The 16,515-nt window shown below is 41.4% G+C and overlaps 1 protein-coding gene across 1 annotated transcript in view; it reads left to right on the top strand.

Annotated features, from left to right (window-relative positions):
* The window catches only part of CCS (copper chaperone for superoxide dismutase), an 884,312-nt gene that overhangs the window by 630,459 nt on the left and 237,338 nt on the right, over positions 1-16,515 (top strand). The window contains exons 5-6 of the mRNA XM_085625499.1: positions 2,133-2,193; positions 13,906-13,983. Of these exons, the coding sequence (XP_085481625.1) occupies positions 2,133-2,193; positions 13,906-13,983 (139 nt within the window). The remainder of the gene's footprint in view (positions 1-2,132; positions 2,194-13,905; positions 13,984-16,515) is intronic.

The following is a 16,515-nucleotide window of genomic DNA, read 5'->3' as shown; positions in this document are numbered from 1 at the left end:
GCTGAGGAACAGTTTTCCTCTTTTTCTTCTTACTCTGAAGATAGTACTCTTGGTGGCAATAACCTCTGCTTGTAGTGTTGGTAAGCTTAGTCCCTCAGTTTATCCTCCCTTTGCAGCATTATGCCTGGATAAGTTGGTCCTCCTTACTAGCCTGTCATTCCTATCAATGGTTTGATCAAGCTTTAATATGGGGCAGTATATTACTCTTCCATCTTTCTTTCTTCCTCCTTATCAAAACAAGGAAGAAGAGTGACTGTCCAGAATGGACCCCATGCATGAAGTAGCCTACTACATCAGCTGCACTGGAAAGGCTAGTGTAGATCATCAGCTCTTTGTGGACTTCATGAACCTACCTAAGAAGGGTAAGGCAGTGACCAAACAGACCATTTTGTATTGGGTTATCCTCTGTATCATGATCTGCTATGATTTAGCTACAAACAATCCTCGGAAGAGCATACATGCCCATTCCTCTGGGGTTGTAACTGCTTCTATGGCTCTCAGTAGAGTAGAGCCTACATTGTTGAGTTTCTTTGCCAGGGCTGTGTTGCATGACTGGCATGGTTAATCAACATTACTCAATCCCACTTCCAAGGGCTGTGGATTCATTCATAAGCTGAGACATCTGAGAGAAGATGTATCCGTTGAAGTATAAGTTACTCAACTTTGGTAACAATATATTTGGTGGATACATGCTCTTTCTGGAAATTGGTCACTGTCCTTCCTCCTCCCCTAATGATTTAGTGTCACGCATAACAAGATTCCATGGTATGCAAACATATGTGCTGTAATTGTCGCTGTTGTTGATGCTGTCTTGATTTCTGTCCACATGCCTCAATAGTGGTTTGAAAGAGTACCAGGGACTGGCAAAACCCTCCAGGTTGGCTCCAAATGCACGCTGATGGCACATCTGGCATGCAGAGTTTCAGCTTAAGCTGTATTGCACCACCTGTCGATGCTAGAGAGCTATTGCTAGGGGAAAGGTTTCCCCGAGCTCTCTCCCATCTGGACACATATTCATAAGACGATGAGTATTATGTATCCACCAGAAATATTGTGACCGATGGTAAGTAACTTTTTCTTTATCACATTGAATTGGTCGACTCTTGAAGCACTCGCACTGAGATTGTCCACAAGTAAATTGAAATATATGAGGTAAATGGAAAGAGTCACACACTGCACAACACTACAACTGATAAATATGATGGCACCCTGAGGTCACAGTACAGTATCAGACACCAGCAGATCAAAATCGAGACTTAGACCTAGTAACAGTGGTGAATATGGCACAGTTTAAGTTTAAGCCTAATGAGAAGACGTCTCACCCAAAGATAACCCCCAGACATGAAAAATTAACTTACTGGTAAAAGGATAATGCATATGTACTTTGCAAGATGTTACAGTCTTTTAAGTTACCATAAGTCGCGTTTTGTTATTTTCAACTGTTTTAGGTAGTAGTATCAAACATTTTTCTCTGCAGATTGGAATAAATGACATGTTTGAAATTATACCTGCGAATTTGAGCTTCACGCTATTAGGAACATTCAATAAAAGATGCATCTAAAAAGCAAAAGGCAGCCACAAGTTCAATTTCATATTGCAAATTTAACTTGGTTCTCTTATTTTAAATGATGAGGTCGCACAGGACTGCAATAACAACAGTGATATTTTCCTAGTGTTTGCATGCTATATTTTTTAATTAGTGCCATGCGAAAGAAGATTCTAATCATGTTCAAAGTAATAAGCGTTTTAATATGGGCTGGTGATAATTCATTTGAATTTATCACCTTAACTCTTCCAAAATTTGCAGGAAACTCTGGGTTCACCTTCTCAAATTATTTTCCCTCTTACCTACAGGACCTGTCTCAAAGCATTTTGTTTTACCCATTGGCGATTATTGAAATAGGCTTACTGTGTCCTAACAATGCTGGAAGTGTGTTATACAAAAAAAGCAAATATACAATCAAACACTGAACAAATATTCCTCTGCGCAGCTTGGCAGTATTAAGAGTAATGGAAATTATGTAGATTGGAAATGAAGCCAGTGGTAGTCTATAGTCAGAATTGGCAACATCATTGCACATATGAGAATTCTGTTTCCCAGTGTAATATCTGTTTTCTGACTTGTGTCCTAGATGTGGGGACCATTTTAACCCCGACGGGAAATCTCATGGTGATCCAAAGGACTCAGACCGGGTAAGTTTCCTTAAACATCACTGGCTTAATTATTTCTGCTCTGGTCTGCCATGGAGATTACATTTCCAATCTGTTTTTATGTGCAGGGTTTAGAAAACACCTGCATAGCCCTCAAGGAGCAAAGCGAGGGCAGTCACACTGTTAAAACACAGACAGTTGATGGGTAGTTTCCCTGTTGCATTTTGTGAGGTCCTTGTTGGGTCCTGGAGCCTACTTTCTGAGTCACTGGGTGTTATTTTGGTATTTCTATCTTTCAGTCAAGCCAAGGAGGGGACGTAAAGTGATTATATGATGTTCAAATAGTCCCTACCTATGACCTTGCCCTCTTGTGGTGGCAGGATCCGACATGGCACTGAGAAAGTGGAAGAATACATTTTTAAGGAATTTCATCCATTTTTTAAAAAACATCTCTGGCTATCCATCAACCTCCTGGTATATTTCAGAGCATCTACTTTAGTGTAAAATGCTCTTAGTTTTGACACACTACCTAAAACAAAATTACAGAGCGCCTCTTCTCCTTTGCAGCAGCCCTAAAACACTTGAAGGCACTCCCTAACTGTACCAGCTCATATTTGGTTTGATGCAAAATGTTAAGAATGTGTCTAGGCTATTAAAATATATGTTTCTAGTAGCCACCATGATCTAGAGCTCTTGAACAGGTTTACAAATTAAAGCCTTTACTTCTCTCATTTTGATCTGTCGTGCCACTTCAGAGATGCTGTATATTTCTTGGGATGGAGATCTCCTCCAGTGGTATGTAAACAGATAATGCACTCTTTTTTTATTAGAAAAGTGACCACGATATTAAAGTACCTATACATTTTCTTTGCCTGCTCGTCCTTTAGCTAATGGATTCTGGATTCGGGAGCGATATATGCAGCATACGGCCCCCCTGAAATGCAAGAAAGAATTTGAGTCTAATAAACTTGTAAAGCCGGCTCTTGAAATTACCTATGCTTGGGATCTGATTCTGATTGTATTCTAGTGAAGATATATGCTATGGTTGCTCGGATATGAGTTTACCTTAAATAAATGAAAAGACAAGAGGCATTTGGCAAAACAGAAACAAGTTAGTTTAATTAAACGCTGCAGTCGAGAGAGCCTCAACAGAGTGTTTGCTCAAAGTCTCTCCATGTACAACGTTTTGAGTGCTGTTATATACAGTTCATGAGGTACAATAAAAAAAAAATCTACATTCCAAAAAGCATCTCAGTTGTAAATCAACAAGCCTGGGCATCGAATAAAGACACAGATGGCTCTTGACTTCAGGGAAAGCTAGAGTGGGCTTGTGTGTGTGTCCAGATGTCCAGCATGAGGAGCACAGGATCACTACGTGTGGTGTGCATGTCGTGTCCTGATTGGTTGAGTTTTGCGGTCTACATGTGGCATCTAGCTTTCTGGTATTTTGGGGAATGTGAGCCCTTGACCGAACGTGTTTTATTGGGGCCATTTCCTCGGAGCTGTTTGCGGTGCAGCAATCTATCTATGGGATTGATCAGGGTTTCCCCTTGGTGCCGTTTGTCTTTAGGTTAAGAGAGACCCCACCTGTGACCTGGTATTCGATATGCGTGGTTGTGGGTTGTAGGACTTGTCTGACTACATATCTCTGACTTGGGTTGATGGTGAGGTCACCTTGGGTGAATATGACAGCATTGGAATGCCTAAAACTAATATGACAGTTGCTGATATAATTTCTATTGACATCCTTAACATTGTGCATACAGTTGTCATAGCATACATTGACATTGTTCTTACTGGTATTGACATGCTTACGTTTGCTTAAGTCATAACTTATATCAACATTGTTTTTACTAGCAACAGTATTGTCATTTGTGCATGGATTATGACATACATAAGTCTCATTATTGTCTGTGTTGGCGCCATTGTGCTGATACAGATTATAACATACATTGATATTACCTTTATTGGTATTGTTGTCGGGCCTGCACATATCATGGTATTCATTGACATATTCACCCATTCCAACACTCCCCCCCCCCCCCCCCCTCTAGTTGATTCTTCAACTACTCTATCCTCCTCAATATGTCATGACAGTTACGTTAGAACATGTGTGTGTATATAGTGTCTGTTGCCTTTTCCCTAGCTATGTGCATACTACCTAATTTGAGGATGTTTTTTTCACTGCAGGAAACCCCCACTTGTAGGAAAACACATAACATAAGCACAGCAATGAGAATGGGTGCAAATGACGTGAATAGTTTCCATACCCAGAAGGGGATGCACAAAAGATACTATGCAACCAGTCCTGCTCTGGGGCACCTCCCTCCTTCATGTTGGTTTGCAGACGATGCATTTCTTGGATAGCATGGGTTAATATCCTCTTATCCAGGTCATTTCCGGGTATAAAAGTACAACAGAAAGCACCAATATTGGCACACACCCCACCCTCCATAGCAGTTATCTAGTCCAAAGTGCCCTGATGTTGCATCGCCATAAGGCGGATGGCTCCTAATTTCTCCTTATTAGCGTTTAGGCCGAGCTCAGTACTTTTCATTATCTCCCATCAGGTTATTTGTAATCAGCTGGCATTTGCTTTTGTTTGCATGGTGAAAAATGGTACTGACCCTGCAGCATTTACTTGAGCTTCTCTGAATTGTCTGAATTGTTCTGAAATGTCCTTCTACTGAGCCCAACCAAAACACTTAGCTGTTCTTCTCCTTCAAATCTGATGTAACAGAGTTGTTTTCTTCTGTAACAGATGTTGAGACAACTCTGAAAGATCTTGTCGAGGGATAACCAGGGTTGGGGTGTATGGTCACGAAGTTGCAGAGGTCATGCCATCCGGGGACAAGCTGGGTGTAGGCAAGGTCCCTACATTGCCAATAAAAATCCATCAATGTGGTTGTACCCCATTGCAGGTCCGGTACGTGCTTTATCATTCTGCATTTCTAATTGCTGCCCAACGGTATGGTTTCTTTGCCTCTAAAACATAAAGAGTACAACATAAGTTTCCATATAATTAGGGGTTGCACCTTCCTCTCCAACCATGTGTACCAATCGATCTCACTATCACAAGATTTCCTGGCACGGGGTTTCTGTGCTGGCATTTGACCCCCTGCCATGGGACTCATCCCTGTGTGATTGAGATTAGCGGCCCTGAACTGGAATTCCATGTCTGGGATCCATTTTTTATTGCTAAGGTGGCCCAGATGATGTTAACAGATGCCCTGGGATGGCAGACGGAGGCGAGAGGGGGCATGATTGTGCACTGGTGCGGTTTTCTTGCTACCTCTAGGAGCCTTTTCTCTACAAAGTCGCATTCTGTCTACTTCGGATTGGATATCACTTGGCTCGGTGTTTAGTAGTGACCTACAGGGTTCTACTCTATTGGGTTGGATTTTTACCCTGATTTTGCATAGATACAGATGGACGAGGCATTTTGCTTTTTTGGGGGCTATCTCCTGTGATAGTTAAAGCCTGTCTGCGCCTACAGCGTGAGGTATCAGCCAACAGGGGTAACATGACCTGTTCGTAGTTTGTGTTCCTACGTCGGTCATGTTCTGATTCCAGGTGTTGTGTAAGAGTGCGCTGTGTAGTGCAAGAGAAATACTAGCGTGTGGTCCACTGTAGGTGTAGGTGAGAGTATAGAAGCAGAGCTCATGAGATTAGGACTACTTTTGGCTCCGGAGAGGCTCAAGAGCACCCCAGCTTGAGAGAGCATCAGTCGTCTGGCCTGTCATCTGTTAGTTGTTGCCTGTTTTTTGTTGGATGCCTGGTGTCTGGGTGCTCAGAGGTGCCTTGTCCTGGTGTGCTGCAAAAACAATTCTTTTAAGACGAGACCACAAAAGTCAGTTCGGAGTTTACGTTGCTTGAGCCATTGGTATTGTAAAACAGTCTTTGGAAGCTTTGATTGAAGAAATGTCAGACTGCGGCCGTGTTGGCGCACTTGTAGTTTTGGTCACAGACCTGTAGGATAAGAGCTGCAGGTTTGTTGGTTAGCTGGGAAAAACATATTGTTAGGCAGTTTTAAAGCACTTTTGGAACATTCCTGCGTTTATTTGTAAATGGTATAATTTAAAGTTTTACTGTGGGTCGAATTTCTCTCTAGAGGGACGGAGGTAATTTTATGGGGTGCTACAATTTTCGGGGAAATGGTGACTTTCAAACTTTTTTAAGGCTATTCATATTATGAGTCTTTCTCCCCTCTCCTTGCTACAGTGGGGACAGTACTCCTCCCTGTGGGCTGCTTTGCTTAAAGGTGGGATGTTTTAACCGGCGCAGTGGTGTCCTTTTGACCTGCATGCGCAGCATGCAATTGCGAGGAGAGGCGGATGTTTAATTTTAGGCTAATGTTTCCATTGACACATGCATGTCCCTTTGGTCTCTGCAAGTGGCGTAGAACGAGGTTTCTTTCTAATTGGGCTAAGTTACTGGGTTACTCCCTTCTTCAGGAAGGGTCGGAATCTTTGGGCTGTTGTCAGGCTGTTTAGTGCGTGTCCCAGGGGCCTGTTACCTGTAGTTTTGGGCATTGCAAATGATCCAGCGCAAAACCAGGCGGGGCGAAATTTACAAATCCTCCCTGCGTCACAGACCCGTCGTCACACTAACTCATTCACACACGCATTCATTGGTGGGGCCCATAACACCAACACTCGCACGTTTCTCTCACAGATCTGCACACAGGAGGAGGGATGCGCTGGACATGTGGTGGAGTACCTTATTACCTATAGGGTAGAAAAGTTGTTTTACAAAATATACATTAGCATTCACCACCTATAGATTCCTAATCCCAAACATCAAGGCACTCCACCCACTCGGTCGACGGACCAATTAGTTGGATTGGTTGGTGGTGATTTAGAACCAGCAAAAACACATTTTAAGACTCAGAATCCTTTATTCTCTTCATTGAAAGACCACAAACTTGTAATTTCTGTTAATCAAATATTTGTTTATCTAAATATTGTTTGCAATTAATTTCAACACTTATGATTAATCAAAGTTTTAGCAATTTAGTCAATTAATACAGATTGCAGGACATTTATATTTACCTATTCTTGCTATCTGGATTTTTCTCTAATTCATTTGGCTCTGCATAACCGAATTTAGCCGTTAATTGTCCGAATAAAGCAGGCCAAAGTTCAAAGTCCAAAAGTTTTTTGCTCAGCACGTTACAGTCCCAAAGATCTCCAAAGGACCAGAAATCGTGCAAGCATCTGTCATTACCTATGGGGTCGAAGAGGGTGTGCAGTCATCGAAACCGCCGAATGCCAACCCCTCCCTATTCTACTACTATTTTTATAATAAATTTCGGGATAACATGAAACATTTTTTAGGTGACGAAAGGCTGTGATTGGCTGATTGGAAAATGTCCGATTTGTATTCTATGAGGTTCTCATGGATTTTGCTGGTTCATTTCCGTAGTTCATGTTGCCCTTATGCAACAATGTTTAAGGTTTACTTGCATGTTCCAATTGTTCATTTAGACCAGTTTTTACTGACTGAAGTTTGGCAGTCCACCAAGATCCTATCCTTGACCAGGAACACGGTGAACTGAGGACATCAGGAAGTTCACGGAGCCATCCGAGTCTGCGCAGTAGGCATTGCGCTCACGAGACGGTGGCCACTTCTGAACTCAATTTCGGGTGCCATTTTTAGGTAGGCCCAAATGTTAATTTAAGCGAAACAAACACAAAAGAATAATTAATACAAAGAAATGATGATTCTAATGTTATACCCTCACTAATCCCTTTATGTATTAGTATTTTTCCTAGCATATAGCAACAATTAAAGCGATAATACTCACCTTTAGGATCCAAACAGGAACGCAAACATCACATAAGCAACGCAAATCATGCGATATCCTATTACCACATGTACTACTATTAATATGCGTACATATTTTAGTTATTAGAGTTATTTTGCCATGCAAATAGCAATTTTCCCGTATAATTGGTGTATGCAAATGGTTGGTTTAGTTTCACACTGCACTTCGTTAGTAAAACTATAATCAGTAAGCTATATAGTTAGTATTTTCATGCAAAATAGAGGAGGTATACAAAATTTTGTTTTACCTGCTCCATCACTAACCTTATCAAGGGATGCTTGAGAATGTGTGTAACCACTGTTGGAACCTGCAGAGGAAAATGGTTAGCACTTTGTTGCTTTGCAGTGTTTTCTCTGCACGGGTCAGGGTCTCATTGGGACTTTTATGTGTCCGTGCTGACGGAGGTGGTGCTAATGGATTCAATGTTTTTTTCCTGATGGGATACTGTGGCCATCGTGGCCATTGCTGGGCTCGGACAATCATGAGGTCTGGTGAATATCATGTCGACCAGTTGGGCATGGTTGGTGAGCCTCTCTCTGCACCCCGGTAGCAGGCTGCAAAAGTCATTCTTGGAGACCCTTTCCCTCACATTGTTACCCTCGCCGTCGGACCCAGGAGGTTCCGATTTTGCCACACTTGGCGTAAAACAGAGGCTTGTTACCGGCCTATCCAATGAGTGGACCTTGGATGTTTTGGAAGCTTTTAGGGGGAGGAGGAGGCCAAATGTTCCTCCCCCAATGGGAGTCAGGTGGGCAGACGGGGCTTGCCGAGTAAGTGGGACAAATGGACTACTCGCCTGGGTGGATTTTTCCCGCTGACTTGATGCCAGATTTGTGCATGGCTGACAGAGTTCTCTGGACTCCTTGAAAACTCCTTCCACAAACATCCAGGAAAGGCTGGCTTCTGCCACTGGATAAGATGCCTCGTTTTGAAACTATAGGAGGGCCTCTGTTTGTAGGTAAACCCTGAGGCGATTGACACTTACACCCCGAGCCAGCCTCCCCCCATTCTTGGGGGATATGATGGTTCTGTGCGTGTTGCGATCCAGGGTCCACTGTCCTGCTTGGCCATACAATTCTTAAGAGATTTTCGATATAACCCCGGACTGCCCCTCTGAGGAGTGCTCGACGTTCTGGGGTTGCTCTGGCAAGCATCCTAGAGGAGTGGGTGGATGTTGTTGGTCTGCACTCAAGAAGGGAGAGTCCATGGGAGGAGCAGGCTATAGTTCCATTCACAATGAAGTTGATGGATATTCTCAATTTGGACAATAGGTCCCACCCCAATATATTGATCGGGGAGGACAGACAGTACAACTGTTTACTGATCTTGTTTACTCCTATTTCCAGATCGAGGGGTTCTGTGAGGGTTTTTGGCCATGGATCCCCAAAGCCCTGTATCCTGGCAGTGCTCTTTGATATAGGGGCTGCTCTTTCCTGTAGGCATGACCAACCACCCCCTGTATCCACCAGGAAGTTGTACGGTGTTTTGTTTATGAGCATTGTGACCATGGTGCCCTCTTCAAGCCTGTCTTGGGCTGCCAGGGGATTGAGCATGTTTTCATATGCCTTGGTGGTCTTTGGTGAGTGCTCCCTATCTGCTCCCTGGGTTGTCAGGGCCCTTTCTCGGCTTTCACCTTTGCTGTCGGACTTAGAGGAGCTGGTGCCTTCCTCTTTATGTTGCTAGCTCTGTGGTCGGTTGTGTATGGTGCATGTTGGGGCCGCCCCCGTTTGGCCCACATTCTTATCTGGATCATTTGCATGTCTCCCTCTTGTCCCTTATGTCTGGTCTGAATGAAAGTTTTTGATGAATTCTAGGATGTTGGTATCAAATGTTCCCCTCTCTGGCAAGGGAATGTGTGTTTTCCTGGTATGGGCATGCCACTCACATCAGTGTGTCTCTATTCTCCAAGCCTGGTTGGAGGACTTCTCTCGCATGTGGGGTAGTGGAGTCTCCATGATGGATTGGGAAGTTTGTTTATTTTAAGGTCTTTGCAAAATTTTGATTTTAATTGTCTCAGGAGGGTTTTTGAATTGTCATAATTCTACTCTAATTTTGGGGATCTGTGTACATGGGGTGGTACCGAAAATCAATCTACTGGGTCATGACCCCGAAAAATACTGATGCATCAAAGGTATCAATTAAAAAAAATAGAGACCAATATGCAATGAAATAATTATCTATTACAAAAGTGCAATTGTTAGTTCAGAGCAGAACGTGTTGGTTTGTAGCAGTAAACTAGCAATCATGAACCTCTGATTTGAAAACAAAAAGTGGTTATTATTACCTAAAGCATGACCTTACTAACATGTCATATTTATACATGCAGCATGATTTGCAAAATTGCAATAGCACCACAACATCAATAAATGCATAAACATTGAAAAAATCTATTAGCGTTTAAAAAGGTTGACAGAACAAATTGTGCCCCAGTTATGGCACAACATAATGGAAGAATTAAAAACAGATTTTACAGAACAGAATGTAGAAAATACAATAATGAAATTAAAATTAACAAGAGCAGCAGGTCCAGACAACCTTCCAGCAATAATAATAAAGTCACAGATGAAGTGGTGGGCGAGATTCTTTTCTCATATGTTTCTGGAAATTTTAACGGTAGGGAAAATACCAAAGAATTGGAAGGGAGCGGTAATAAGGCCAGTCCATAAAAAAGGCAATATGAATGCACCACAAAACTATAGGCTGATCAACCTGCTAGATATAGGAGAAAAAGTATTTTCAAAAATAATTTTAAATAGACTAAAGGACTGGGTAGAGGAGTTTTCAATTGTACCAGTTGAACAGGGTGGCTTCAAAGAAGGCCACTCTACGGTTGATCACTGCTTTGCACTGTGGGCAGTAGCACGCAAGTCAATAGAACAAAATGGTAAGCTGTGCTGCTGTTTTGTTGATTTTCGAGCAGCATTTGACTCAGTTGACCGAGAATGCCTCTGGGAAACCCTTGTAAACAAAAAGATCCCTACAAGTTTACTTGTGATAATAAAAGAGCTGCATAGTGGAAACTGGGCACAAGTAATTAGAGACATAGAAGGGGCATTGACACAAAAAATAGCAAATGAGAATGGCCTTAGACAGGACTGTGTGTTAGCCCCTTTGCTATTTGCCATATTTCTAGCAGATTTACCAGCAACCCTAGAGGTCGAAGGAAGCGCAAGCCCGAGAATGAATGGAAATAAATTGTCCTGTCTACTATATGCAGATGATCTGGTAATATTAGACCAGACTGAAATAGGTCTTCAAAGAAAGTTAAGTGCCTTTAATGAATACTGTAAAAGGAAATTTTTAACAGTAAATATGGAAAAGACAAAAATTTTAAGCTTTGGGAAAAAAGAAATTCGATTTAATTGGTTTTTAGGAGACCTGAAACTAGAAACAGTGAATGAATATCGCTACCTTGGGATGTGGTTTGACAGGTCTCTGAAGTGGTACACCGATATAGAGGCCCAGAAGGCGAAGGCCTTTACATCGATCTGTGGCCTGAAAAAATGTAATCGAGATTATGGAAACATGTTGCACAGACCGCTGTTAAAGGCCTTCAGCGCAATGATACCCCCACAAGTACTCTATGGAGCAGAAGTTCTACACTTGAGTGGCAAATGTGATTGGGATCTAGAGGAAGGGAAATGCCTAAAAACATTAATGTCATTACCACATTCGGCGATGATCCAAGCAATAAGAATTGAGTTAGGTACAATTGCTTGGAGGGTACAGGCACAAACGGCCTTAATCAGATTCTGGAAACGCCTGGATATAGAGAGAGGCCAGAAAGTATCCCAATGGTGTAGAAAAGAAATTCAAAACAGTAATCTAAAATGGGCTAAAGAGAATAGGAAGAAAATACGATTAGCCTGTAAGAATTTAAAGGTGAAAATTGGTCAAGATTCCTTGGATGTAGAATTCACTAAAAGTGATCTTAGTAAGTACGGACAAGAAGTCTCTAGAAGTGCAGATATGGAGTATCTGGCAAAGAAAAAATCTGTGCAATTTATGAGAGATTCATGGATAAATAAAAATTGGTTCCCTTACTTGGATTTATTACCAAATCATTGGTATAGACAGGAAATCTTAAGACTGAGAACCGGTATAAATCCCTGGTTGATAAATGAAGAATCAAAAAGAAAAATGTTAGGTCATGAAGGTCATTGTAAATGTACTTTGGGAACAAAAGGCGATATATTACATATTGTGTTAGATTGTGCAACTTTATTAGAGCAGCGTAAATTCTGTCTCCGTCCAATGTTTCTAAAATATGGCATAAAGTTACGGACACAGGCGGTGGAGTTAATTACAGAAATGCCTAACCTCGAAATCGCGATTGCATTAGGCAACTATATGAAGGTAATTAAAAGTTATCTAAAAGAGAATTAGCTGTAATTTCCAGAAATTTTAAACTGTCTTAAATTTTAAACAAGGTTAATATAAACCTTCTTAAAAATGGATGAATTGCGTACTATTTTAAATTGAGTTTTTTTTTTTAAATTATGTATAATGTCCATAAATGCTCCAGTTGATTTGTATAGAAAAATTACTTTTGTACTCCACTCTGAAAATTTTATTAACTTTTAACGTTGAGAAGGTATAAATCTGTACTGTTGAATTGTCATTTTTAACTGTCATTTTAACTGGTCATTACTGTTTAAACACCAAGGTCTAAATAAACAAAGTATTTATCGTGAAATTGTTATTTTGTCCAAAAAACGGAGCCCTCTCCTAGTGCCTATAGTCCTTGGAGAGGTGATGCTCTGCTCAGTACGCGGAGCTAGGTGAGACTGATAGTCTGTCACTATGGGCTTGGTGGGAAAAAATTAGCAACGATTTAAGTGGAGAAAAAGGAGTAACCTGATAACTATCAGCCCTCTGTGGCCTGATACAAGCTGCACCTGATTCACCAAGGTCCGAATTTTTCCTAATTTCCAAACTACACCCTATATCACACCCAGGGTTTGTGCGTATCACTGCCTTATGCCCTTTGTGCGTATCACTGCCTTATGCCCAGCGATCCAAGCGGAGGGAAAAAGGTGAACATCTCGCACTACTTTTAGATGCTACCAGTGTGGAATCAATAGTACTAAAAAAACTTTAGTGACTTAAACTATGTTTGAGATTGGCTGAGTGTTTCAGTCTACATGTGGCATCTAGCTTTGTGGTATTGTGGGGAATGTGAGCCCTTGGCCAAACGTGTTTTATTGGGGCCAATTTCCTCAGACCTGTTTGTGGTTCATCTATACATCTGTTGGATGGATCAGTTGGTTTTCCCTGGGTGTGTGTTTGTCATTAGGTGAAGAGAGACCCCACCTGTGACCTTGTATTCGATAGGCATGGGTCATAGGACTTGTCTAAGCATATATCTCTGACTCTGGGTTGATGGGGAGGTCACCATGGGTGAATCCAACAGCAGTAATACGAGTTCATTGGAACAACAAAAACTAATATGGCAGTCATTGGTATGATTTTTTTCGACATCCTTAACATTGTGCATACAGCTGTCATAGCATACATTGACATTGTGCTTACTGGTATTGACAGTTAAGTTTGCTTAAGTACATAACGTACATCTTCATTGTTTTACTAACACCACTATTGTAATTTGTGCATGGATTAGGACATACAATGGTCTTGTCATTGCTTGTGTTGGCACCATTGTGCGGGTACAGGTTATGACATACATAGATATTGTATTGACGGGTATTGGCTTCGTCCTGAGGGCACAGTTTATGGCATACACTGATATTGCCTTTATTGGTATTGCTGTTGTCAGGCCTGCACATATCATGGTATTCATTGACATTGTATTCACCAATTCCAACATTAGATAATACGCAGAGAAGGTTATTAATTCTTTGACTCTGAAATGTTCGTTTAGTCACGCAATAAATTTTGGTGAAGAATGTTCTCTTTTGTTTTTGCAGCATGTGGGCGACCTTGGAAACATCCTTGCTGATGAGATTGGAAGGGCAGTCTTCAGAATGGAGGATGACCACCTGAAGGTGATATTTCTATCGTCAATTTTCCCAATCTAGTTTTTTCTATTTGGGTTTGTGCAGCCCTTCTTGTGATCATGGTATGAAGCATGTATAACCACTGTCTAACCACGGTCAAGTTTAAAGCATTATGTTCCTACTGGATGTGTTCTGTGAAGCGGATTTTGTTTCAGTGGTAAGTTGTATACCAATAAACAAAGCAATGCAGTTGTTTGAAGTGAAGACTTGTGTGCAATCGGTGTCTAAGTCAAGGTCAGCTCTAAGACAAGTATCTTAACCTCCCTCTGACTGAATTAATTCTATTACATGCCTCGAGTCTGTTCACTTTGGGCAACACTATACTGCCCTGTGCCTCAGTCTGTCTTCAACTCGGTCTCTCTGTCAAGAGAGATGTCACAGAATTTTGATTTGTCCTACTTTATGTGTGGTGCCTCTTCCCGACCAAGTAAGTCACATATGTGACTGTTGGTCAGTCTATTACTGTCTTCATGTTTACAGGGTATTCTCTTACATAAGACGAGTCACTGTGCCTCTGTTTTTCCTTGTCTCTAGTCTTCTCTCTGATGGACAGTGGCGGTCCCTCCTTTTTTTCCTCTGTGAAATCTGTTCAGTCTCTCATTTGTTCTCTCATCCAGAGAAGATAACACTTACCAAGCTCACAATATGATACCTTGGGTAAACACAATGCCTCTCCTTCTAACCCGCACTAACTCGTACGTCTTGCTTGCTCTAAACCAGTCACTGTACTGTTTTGTGCCTGTCTACCCACAACAATTTATGTTGCTTCTCTGACCATAAACAAGTCACTGTGTCCCCAACTCTGGGTCTGTGGACAGCTTTCAAGATGCAAAAGTGTCTCAGTTCACTGTGTATTTACTCTGTGTGAAAAGAAATGGATTGAGAGCAGTTAGAATGCAAGTCCTCCGGAAAGTAGGAGCTTTCTCCACCTGTTCATTCGTCCCTTAACCCTTCCATAATGGTTGACAAATGAGTTCAGGTAATATTTGTCGTTATCATTTATTTAGTCTGCTGCATCTTGGTAAAGCCAAGAGAAGCGCTTTAATCTTGCCTAAGGGGCATGCAGTTGCCTGAACGAGTGGATAAAAATTATGAAGTGAGTTATTTGAGTGACCGCAGGAGTGGTGCTGCAAATGTATTTCAGAGAGAATGTTGCAGCATATCACAAGGCATGGAGTAAAAACTGTGTACACAAGAGCTGGGTAGGCTTAGCAAGATGCGGAGATCATTGGGAAGGATCATAGGGCAACATGTACAAAAGCATTTTTGTAGTCGGAAACAACCTGATGTGCAGAATCTGGCCGTTTCCGCCTGCAAAAATTATTTTACATATGCATAGAGCACAAATTGTGATTTGGTAACATGTTACCGAATCGCAGTTTGTGTTGTGGTATTTGAAAGGGGCGTGTTTAGGGCATCCCTTCTAATTGTTTTGCGACCGAGTTACGATAGCAAAACATTCATTTTGTGCCGGCATATCAAGGTTGGTGGTAACCATTCGCAAATGGAAAGGGGGGTTCCTTTGTGAATGTTGGAAAAAAAAAAATTAAGAGCAGGCAGTAGTTCAAGGGAACACTGCCAACTCTTAAAAAATGCAAGTCAAACATTTAATTTTATTTTTTTAAACATCGTGTTTCCCTTTAAGAAAAACAGGCTGCATTAAAAAAATATATATGTTTTATTAAAAAGCAATCACAGACATGGTGGTCTGCTGACCTCAGCATATCACCATCCCTGTGATGGCAGTAATTCCTAATGGGTCTCAAATTTCAACCTACCTCATTAATATTCATGAGATAGGTCTATTGCAACCTTATTAGGAATTGCTATTACTAACTTGTACATTTTTGTACATTAGGAATTGCAATTTCCAGATTGCGATTTCTACAGAATCGCAATTAGGAACTTTCAGTCCCTAAATCCTGGTCATATGGCCCATAATGCCTAGGTGAGGAGTTTGGGATGTGTGGTTGTGTGTATATGCTATATGCATAAGGGTCAAAGATGTGTAGCAGTTTTATGCCATGCAAATGTGTACCTAACTTGAGGGATGGCTGGTCGGAATGTGCTGAGCTAAGAATGGGGAGGACTGTTCAAGTATGTACCTAAAGCCGCATTCGCTTGTCAGAGGGCTAGTCACAGTAGGTCTCACAGGGCCTTCCATTCCTAAAAACAGAGATCGAAGAGCGCAGGGGAACGGGGGAAACCACATTCTCAAGCTTTATGAATTTGATCAAAACAGTTCCCATACTTTTTATTTAAAAAACAACCATTCCTAAACAGTTTAGTTGCCACAGCTTGAAAGGGGACAAGAGGGGACTCCTTGGAGTGAGAGAAGGAAAAGGCATCTAAAGAAGAAATAAGTCTTTTCTCCAGGGTGCCTGCTACCTGAAAGAAATGTAAATGTAAATGGTTAATCAGCAAATCTAAAGGTTTGGTAGCCAGGATACGCTTTAATTTTTCTAATAATTTTAATGGGACCCTATAAAAAAGGTTTGCACTAGGTACAATCAGTGTATT

Source organism: Triturus cristatus, chromosome 9 (assembly GCF_964204655.1).
Source record: "Triturus cristatus chromosome 9, aTriCri1.1, whole genome shotgun sequence".
In the NCBI taxonomy this organism is placed as follows: Eukaryota; Metazoa; Chordata; class Amphibia; order Caudata; family Salamandridae; genus Triturus; species Triturus cristatus.
The sequence above is the reverse complement of the archived record's forward strand: the minus strand, read 5'-3'. Positions and strand labels throughout refer to the sequence as shown.